Source organism: Anabas testudineus, chromosome 13 (genome assembly GCF_900324465.2).
Source record: "Anabas testudineus chromosome 13, fAnaTes1.2, whole genome shotgun sequence".
Classification (NCBI taxonomy): domain Eukaryota; kingdom Metazoa; phylum Chordata; class Actinopteri; order Anabantiformes; family Anabantidae; genus Anabas; species Anabas testudineus.
Genome location: NC_046622.1, coordinates 22433054 through 22442726, shown reverse-complemented (window position 1 = coordinate 22442726; position 9673 = coordinate 22433054). Strand labels below are relative to the sequence as shown.

Below are 9673 nucleotides of genomic sequence, written 5' to 3'. Positions count from 1 at the left end.
CACACAGGTTTCTGCAGGCTTTCAAAAAAACAGTTCTCACTGTGTTTGAAGCTGCCAAGGTTCTCCATCATGTCATGAATGACATGAAATGACACACGATGTTTTAGGTTGAATTTGAGATTCCTTTTAGGGAAAAAGAAATAAATGGATCCAGTATCATTCACTGGGATTACAAACCATTCAGTGGGGATTTTGGAACTCAGTATTTCTCAAACACTGGCTGCAGCTCTGCTTCCATGTAAACTTTATGCTCGACTAACCTCTGAGAAGAAAATTCATTTGGAGGAAAACAAACGGTATCTTGGTTTGAGCCTGAATTGTGAAAGCTGTCAGCGCTGTGTTTCAATCAGGCTCTGATGATTCTACTAGAAGACAAGGGGTTCGCTTGTTCTGTTAGTTGTGGCTCACCAGTAGTTTCAGCAGTGGGCTGTGAGGAGGTGCTCGATCCTCCCACCACTTCGGTATGAGGAGTGATTGATGCCGGTGAGAGAGGAAAAGCCAAATTACGACCATGCACCTGCCTTGGGAGCTTATGAGGAACAGACTGTTCCCACTGATCAATTCTAAAAGAGCTCAGTTCTCCCTGTCTCACCACAAAACCCAATAAACCAGCATCAACATACATAAATGATTAAAGAGTTCAGAAATCCAAATAAAATGGTGGAAATGTAATGTACAAAATGTAAAACACTAAAAGCTGGCATGCAGGTCTGACATTACCAGGATTAATCGGTTTCATTTAGCATGGCTCATGAGCTGCTTTCATGTGTTTTGTGTGTCCATGTGTAATCACCGTGTATGAATTTAGTCCCAGTGACCATCAGGAATGCACTTTATCACGTTGACGTCCGCTGTACTTATGTTTCCACAAATTCATTTGAAAATAAATTAACCGTGACAACGTAAAACTGGATCCCATTTGTCATTAAGTGTTTTTCTTATCTTAAAGTTATCAGAAGCAGCACTGATCGGGCCTCTCTCAGCTCAGGAAGTGGCCTGCCTTTAACACTACTGAGACTGAGTACGTTTGACAGCCTTCCTGTCGTCCCTCGCTCACTTTCCCATGTGGCCAGCTTTAGATCTGATGCTGCTGCTCATGTGATCTGATGTGGTCTTTACAAACTAGATGTGAGTCATAACCTGAACAAGAAACTGTCCCCGCTCCAAACTTCATTTGAGCAGCCGTACAGCTCTGTGGTGATATGTTATATAGAAAAGCCTAGAACCCTGAGCCATCTTGCTCCTCCTGCCTCCTGCTCCGTGTGGCACTGATCACTCGCCATATGAAGGCAGCACTACCCCGTGCACGCTGCTGCTGTCAGCGTAGAAACAGGCGGACGCACTGATGATGGCTCGTATTTCTGTTGACTTTCGCATTATGTTGTTGTGCGTCGCGGTTGGTTTCCCTCCAGCTGGCCCCTCGCCATCATCCTGGCCGTCTGTATGATCGGACTCACTGAGGGTGGATGCCCGGGGTGTGAAAGCTGCGCATCCGTGCCCGCTGGATTGGTGCAGGCGGTGAAAGCCTCCATCTCTGCCCGAGTGAGAGTCGACTGGTAAGTTGAGTTGTACATCTGACAGAGGCAGTTTATCTGGCTTCTCCAGATGTGGTTTACATGCGTTTATCTCCAGGTTTGAGTCGGATCCGTTTTATTTAGAAGCTGGTGTCAAAGTGAGGAAGCGAGCGCACCTGGCGCACTTGTGCGATGCCTTTAAAGAAGACATGCATCTGACTGTCGTCGAGCTGAGCTAAGAGGAGGCTGAGAGAGTAAGCTGCTTTCTTTTTTACACTTGCTGTGTTGGGATCAGTGTGGGACAGCTCAGTCAGACGTTTTTTCAACTTGTGGAGTCATTCACATGAAGCTCCACACTGTCACACTGCGGCCCTGAAGGACAGAGGAGGCATTACACCTGGGTGATGGCTGGTTCACTTAAAGTACCTTAAAGCTCCTCTTGTGGGGGGAAACATTGCAAAGGGACTCAGGTAGTCTTGTACAATGGTTCTCATGTGCTGAGTGGGTCATGAAGACTACATGAACAGCCGTGTCTTCTCATCCTGTCACACCAGGTGTTGCTCCCTTCATGTTCATTTTCATCTTACTAACCCACTTGTACTGTTTTCTACATATTAGGCAGAAGTTGCTGCTATAAGGTTGAATAAGATGCTACTAATTCTGGGCAGTGTCATATAATTTTAAAAAACATAAGTGAAAGATTTTTAACCACAGCAGTCATTGTCACACAGTCCCTTAGTGAAACGTGCATTTGGAGATCTGCTGTGTGTAACCTAAAGCCTGATCATCACATGATACTCACTCGCTGCTATTGATATTAGGCCTGCAACCCACATCAACCATCACTATGGATGAAGTGAAAATATTCTGATCTGTTATATTCTGTTATATTCTCAATGAATTATTCATTTTGTATTTAAAATATCAGCGAATAGTGAAAAAAATCACATTTAGTGGCCTAAATATGATCTATTAATGTATGAAGAGCTATGAATTCTCACACTGATAAAGCTGAAAGATTAGAAATAGAAAAGCAGCACTAAAAGTGCAAACGCATTTTCAAAATAGCGCCAGTTATTTTTGTATCAAGTGACTAATGATGATGCGTCTTGTCCATTGGAGTCTGAGCAGTGTTGGTTTTTTTTTTTAGTGTTTAAAAGTAAACCGTATATGTCTCCTCTGACGGCTGCAGTGACTCTTATTCCTGCAAACTTGACTATTTAAGCAAAACTGAATTCTACTGCTGCATCTGTCTGTACAATGTTTGAAAGGGCAGAAAGTGTGATTGTCCACTGCACATACTGTGCTTTACACTCACCTCTTACTGCATGACACGTGGCCTCGTCCCAGGCTCCTCTATTTTGTCTGTTTGTGTGAGTTTCCACGTGTCCGCAACATGTCGAGGTGTCATTTTGTGCACGAACTGAGCGGCACCCAGTCGCTGCTGTTGCAGGAAGGTGCCAGAGCCAATCCCTCGTGTCCTTATGTGGAATTTGTCTGTGTGTTTCTGAACTCATGTTTGCTCTACCTCCTGCAAACCCTCTGCATTTCACATTGAAGTGTTCTTTTTGTGCAATGTCTTTATGTGGCTTGTAAAGCTGCAGCCAGTTGTGTTTGGATGGATTTGACAAGCTGTGTCCATCCTGAAAAAGACCATCCCTGTCATTGCCTCTCACTCTCTGTTCATTATTATCTAGACTGAGAACGCAGAGTCACATTCAGAGATCCGTCAGTGTGAATAAATGGATTGCCTTTGACTCAGAGACTATTCTGAGAGGAGCTTGTTTGCTTTTCCAGTCATTTCACTGTTTTCATTCATGTCGCTCCGCGGTGTGAGGGAGTGTCACTCAGGAATGTGATGGTAACAAAATCGAGTTGAGCTCAGATCCGGTGTCGAAGATGTTTCACCGTCTGGGTTGCTGCTCTAGTTTTCCTGCAGGTGGGTCACATTTCCAATTTATGTCAGCCGAGGTGGAACCAAACCCCCGAGGAATCCCACCTCCAGAGAGGGTAACGGAGATATGCGTGAGAGGATTTGTGAGGTGGGACCACCTGTTGACAGATCCACCGTGTGTGATGGAGAGGGGAGCTGATTCTATAAAATCCAGACAGACATCTGTGTACAAGTTCGCCTGAGTAATAGTTCACAGTTCCACAGTGACAGGTTGCGAGTCGCTGTCCTCTGAATGCCCCTGACCCTCCATAGGGTTTATTTTTGGAGAATGATTCCTCACAGTAAATTTGATTGACAGTGAGCTGCAGAATCTCCATTATCACCAAGATACAGTAGAGTTTTCTGTGGCGACAGCCTCTTCATAATTCTCCCACCTCCGCTCCCTGCAACCTCACTCCTGCCCAGCCCGCGGTATAAATAACCATGTGGATGGAGCAAATCTCAGCAAAGCCCAGTGTGAGGCACAGCACATCAACTCTTTGGAGAGGACCAGGGAATATTTGGTTCCCTCGTCATCCTCATCTCTGATGTAGCTATGACTGTCTTACACTGTTGGTCAGTAGGTTGCCGCAGCAACAGAGTCGGTGCTTGCCTCAGGTGATGGTATATACTGTATGTTAGCTATCTCCATGAATTCAAGCAGCAAACACTCATCCCAGAGACTAAATTGAAGATGTCTATTTGTATAATATGGTATCTCTCCATTATTTACTGGTTTCAAACTTGTGAATCACTGCCCACATCTCAGACTTATTTCACCATGTGAAATAGGTCTGATGCTTTCTTATTGACCGGGTTTTCCTCTGTTGGATAAATAACTGAGGCAGTCAGCATAATGTAGGCGGGATAAAGTAAACCACCGAAAACAAAATCATACACACATTCACTGAACTGCACATTAAACATGTACAGATTACACAAGTAGAATTGTATTAATATGGCTCATCTGGACAACTCCAAAAATGCAATCCCCACATACCGCATACTGCACATTTGAGAGTAAACTGGGGGTTAAATGCTGAAAGGAACCTCGTGAGGTTTGCAGCCGTTTGGTGCACATGTGGGTTGATGGACTCTCATTGGTGGTGAACAGTCAGAAAGAGACTGACTTGTTCCTTCTAAAACCTTGTGCGTTGACTTGGCAGTGTGTTTTTGAACGTCATCTTGCTGCACGATGATGCTGCGCATCAACAAACACTAGTGAGCCTGTTCCAGAAGCAGCCATGTATATGTTAATATTGGTCTCATTGTTTTTGTGGCTCATCTCTGTACTTCTAGTATTAGTGTAAACATGTCTTCTTTAAACTGTGATACCTGCTCTGTGGAGGCTGTTAAGGTGACCCGTTCTGTGTATTTCGCTCAGTGCACCAGTGGTTTTTTCCTTTTTCAGGAAGTTCCACATTGTTGTATATTCTATGCCCAATGTTTGTGCGAGCCTTTGATTGATTTCCCCCTCAGATTCCAAATAGCTTACGTTTCTCCCACACACGGCGCTCCAGTCTTCATGTAGATATACACCTTTTAAAACAAATAACACTTGTTTATCAGAGTTTACCACAGTCAGAATCACAGTATTTGTTGTCTCAACTCAACTGTGTGGAGGAAGCATGGCGCCAAGCACAGGGTGACTGGCAACGGGAGTCAAACCAGAAAAAAAAACACAGCCTGAAGATGGGAGGGAGGAGAGTGTTATTTTAGCTTTTGATCTGAAAACTGAAATGGCAAAGCTGTGATCGATACGAGGAGGGATTTCTTTTGAACAAGGCAGTTCCAACCCTCGACGAGACGAGGATTTCATTGTAAAAAACAGTTTTTGTGTTTGTGCTGGATACTTGTTTTCTATTTTTATTTAAGTTTATAAGACAATAAAAGTGCAATTACATCCGTGAACTGGCACCTGTCTTATGTTTCATGCAAGCAGAGAATGTATTGTTGAAAGTTGTTACTGTGTTGTCCGTCGTGCACATGTATTTGACTGTTTTTGATTAAAATGGAATTAATCAGAAGAATCCCCGTTTGTCTCGACAGGCGTCTTTGCAGATGCAGATCAGGTGACCGTTCCTACAGGTTGGATACCAGTGTAATGCTGTGTGTCTTGTTAACCAGACTGTAGTTGCCGGCCAGACTGGTGCACAAGGTGTGGATGATGCATGGCAAGTGCAACAGTGTGTAAAGTCGTGCCTGGGGCTGTAGGCTCTGTGTAGACGACTGATGTACTAATACAGCAGGACTTAAACATCAACACATATACAGTGTTGTCAGAAATGTCACATTATAGTTCGTCTGACGTGTTCTTCTTCATGCTACGTGCAGAAAAGGAATTAGAATAAGAAACTCTTGCTACTTTTGTGTTTAAATGAAATGTATTACCAACTCCTTTTTGTGTGATCATACTGCATATGAGTAGTTTCCACCCTGCTGTTTAGAGCGAACGAAAATGACGTTAAAAGCAGCAATAGCCAGAGAGAGGTGAGATGTAATCTGTATGTGGGAGCTTTGGATGGATGAACATGAGATGAGGTGAGTGAATGCCTCCAGGGGGTCTGCGCTCACATGGCAGCAGGAGGCTTGTCTCAGTGTGCAGCACGGAGGCCATTCGACCTGAATGTAGAGACATACAAACACACTGAGATAGACTGGTCCCTGTTGATTAGATAATAAAAAAAATAAAAAAAACTTTTGTGATTGATTGATTTAACTGTGAAGGAAAGTGGATCAGTGGGTCACAGACTTACAGCAGCATGGTTTTTAATTAGTCAAGTATTGTAAAAGGGTTTTTAAATTCTAAAGACGGACGGAGAAGAGCACGTGTTCTGGAAACAACCGTCTCAGCACAGTGCCACCGGGGGAAAAACAGGATCGTAGCACTTTTGTTTTTAAGTCTTTGCAAACAGCAGTGATATTATTCCTTCTCGTGAAGTGTTAGTATGTTTGCCGCCCTGAGTTCTCAGCCATCACTGAAATAGAAAAATGTTTCATTTAGACTGAAAGCGGAATCTGTTTGTGTGTTACAGGACCTATCCGGCTGCTATGACTCGGAGCTGCTGAAGATACTGCGTTGAAAAGAAAAAGGAAAATAATTCAGCATCCCACTTGTCTGATCTGGTTCCTCGATGGCTTCCCGCAGCCAAGGCTTCTTCCAAAACCATCACCACCATCACCACCATCATCGTAGCTCCGTGGTGCCCAATGGGGTGCCGAGGCTGCTGCCTGAGAACGGCAGTCTGTTGGGGGGCATCGCACAGATAACACCCAACCTCTTCCTCAGCAGAGGCAATGTGGCATCAAACCGCAGCCTGCTGCTGTCTAAGGGCATCACTTGTGTGGTCAACGCCACCATCGAGCTCCCCAACTTCAACTGGCCTCACATGGAGTATGTAAAGGTCCCGTTGGCAGATATGCCCCACTCCCCCATCTCTTTGTATTTTGACAGCGTGGCTGATAAGATTCACAGCGTGGGACGGAAACGAGGGGCGGTGCTGGTGCACTGTGCAGCCGGTGTGAGCCGCTCAGCCTCCCTCTGCCTGGCGTACCTCATGAAGTATCACCGTGTGTCTCTGGCTGAGGCCTATGCCTGGGTCAAAGCCCGCCGCCCTGTCATCAGGCCCAATGGCGGCTTCTGGCGCCAACTCATCGAGTATGAGAGGAAGCTGTTTGGTAGAAACTCTGTTAAGATGGTTCAGACGCCCTATGGGGTCATACCTGATGTTTATGAGAGGGACCGCAGGAGCCTGGCTCCATACTGGGGCCTGTGAAAGAGAGGGACAGAGAGAGAGAGAGAGAGAGAGAGAGAGAGAGAGAGGCTGTGCAAACCGCCCACAGTGAGGGATCGAGGAGAAAAGTGAAGACAAGTCAGCAGGTTTGAGTGTGTTCTCGACAGAAGAAGCGAGAAGCGTGTGAGTGTACATCTGTGTGAAACTTTTTAATTGGATTCAGGTTCACTTGGACAGAGAGAGTCAAACCCAACAGTGATTGTTGATGGTGCTGCTGTTGACCCAACCAGTCGCATACATTTAGTCTTTGAGCAGGAGCAAGGCCACTTCAAGCCCCGTATCCTTTGGACCAAAGGACTGATCGGACCACCGTTATATCAGACACCAAAACACGATGAATTGCTCCGAATGTTGAAGTCAGTGCTGCCTGTCTCCTAGTCTGTTTTTCAGATCAGAGTGAAGGACGAGCACCCTGTGAAGGTGTTAGCTGGGCTCGAGACTCTGCAGCTCTGACAGTGATGTGACTGAAGTTCTTTTCCTGACGTGATGTCATGTGGTGGTATTGTGCCAGTTTTGCAGTAATCTTTAGTGTGAAGGGCAGCAGCATGCTCTCAATTTATGGTAGCATTTAAGTGTACAGAAAAAAAATCTATAGACAAATTATTTTATTGGACTGTACTAATTGTGAGGGAAAAAATGGTTATGATGCACTTTAACTGAATATTTACAGATGCTATTATAACTACCTATTTTAAGGTGAAAATCTAAAAGATGAAAGTCAAGTCAAAGGTTTAGGGATAGCTCCTGTGTACCACAGGGTTGACTGCTCGGTCCTGTGGCCACACTATGTTATTGTAGTGCTATTTGATGCTGTATTAAAAATATTTGCCGCCTCAAGGGAACTGGTAGCTCTTTCTATCCCACCGTTTCTGCCTTGTGTCCATATTTGGGTATGGATCCAAAAAGATCAGTGCAGTACAGAAAGCACGCTTTTTTTTATGTCTGTATACTGGCCTAATTTCATGGTTCAGTGCACTCCTGAAGAGCGATGTCATGCAGGCTAGAAAAAAAAAAAACCCCTACTTCTACTGTCGACTAGTGGTTGAAATTTTCTGTCCAGAGTCCTGAAGTATTGCTTGACTCTAAAGAGTTGTAAGGGTGAGACACAAAACTGACACAGCGGTAAATTATCTAGTGAAAGAAAAATCAATGCAATGAACAAATACAATTTATGCATTCTACATGTTGAAAACAACTCCTTTAACAGTCTTAAAGGAACTCTGTGGGGTTTTCACACACAAACGTTATATTTAGTGTTATTCCTCAGACTAAAGTTTTTCCTTTTTCATCCTCGTAAAACTTTTGCACATACTTGTATGTGTTGCTTTGGTTGCAGTCATTTCTAATTGTGCATATTTGGTAACTACCAGTCTTCTACCCACTTTTTCAGATGTAATATGATGTGAAACTGATCTAATTTTGAATTCAGCATTATTACTTATACGTCTATGTTTATGTTCTTGCAGTGCTACATGTTACCTGTGCATCTGTGTGAACCCTTTTGTACCACTTGCAATCAAAAACTCCACAGGTTACCTTTAATTTATAGCATTAATTAAACAGCAGCTTCAAAATACCATTTATATTTTTTTTGTTTATGGTTTTTGTTGTTTTATATTTGCAGTAAAAGTGCATATCTGTAGCATATTGATGCACATCCTTGCAGGCTGACACATCGCCGTTTTAATTTTACAGCATTGGTTGACATTGACAGTGAATGTAGGAAGCTGTAATTTTAGCACTTGTTTTCCAGATTTGGCACTTCATAGCCACCGTACAATGACTACTTGTTCTGTCTGTATGCCATGTCCTGTGTGTTTGTTATGTCCACAACAGGAGTCAGCATTATCATTCACACCACATGGAGGTGGTGTTGATGTTGCTGTTATGGCCAATCTGTCTGTGTACAATCATATAAAACAGAAAAACAGCAAATACTCACATTTTAGGAGCTGGATTATCAAACTTGTTGTAGTGGGCAGTGAACGTATCGTGTAAGTTTAGTGATTTACCGTCTTGACTTTCACCTATGCTATATTGCAGTATACCATCACTGTTGGGAATTGTCATATGCAGCAGTGATGTTGGTTGTAGTCATTAGTGCAACAGAGGTGAGGTTTTCCACCCATGATCACTGCCATGATGCTTTTCTGCCATGATAGATGAAGTATACTTTAAAAATAAAAGTAAATGATGGTCAAAGGAGAAAGATGGTCTTGTCTAGCGCCTAAGCTACAGTTTGACTCTTTATTAAAACTAATATTACCCTTTGGTTGAAAGATTGCAGATATTTTTTTCAGATTTTCACTGGTTACTTGAATGTACATTCACTTAAAGTTATTGATTGACAGCGGAGAGCTCCCACCCCTGATGTTGGCCCTCCCTGATTGGTTAGAAGGGCGAGCCTCATTCCAAAACATTAAAAAGGGAAT

At 43.6% G+C, this 9673-nt stretch overlaps 1 protein-coding gene across 1 annotated transcript; it reads left to right on the top strand.

Annotated features, from left to right (window-relative positions):
- Positions 1-1305: 1305 nt before the first annotated feature.
- On the top strand, positions 1306-9432 carry dusp14 (dual specificity phosphatase 14). The gene is made up of 2 exons (XM_026342276.1): positions 1306-1556; positions 6483-9432. Exon 2 carries the CDS (start codon positions 6582-6584, stop codon positions 7221-7223), a length of 642 nt encoding a protein of 213 aa, XP_026198061.1. The 5' UTR covers positions 1306-1556; positions 6483-6581; the 3' UTR covers positions 7224-9432.
- The last annotated feature ends 241 nt before the right edge of the window (positions 9433-9673 follow it).

What these genes read in the sequence shown, in the direction of transcription:
- dusp14 (XM_026342276.1), top strand. Translation starts at nt 6,582, where the DNA reads ATGGCTTCCCGCAGCCAAGGCTTCTTCCAAAACCATCACCACCATCAC.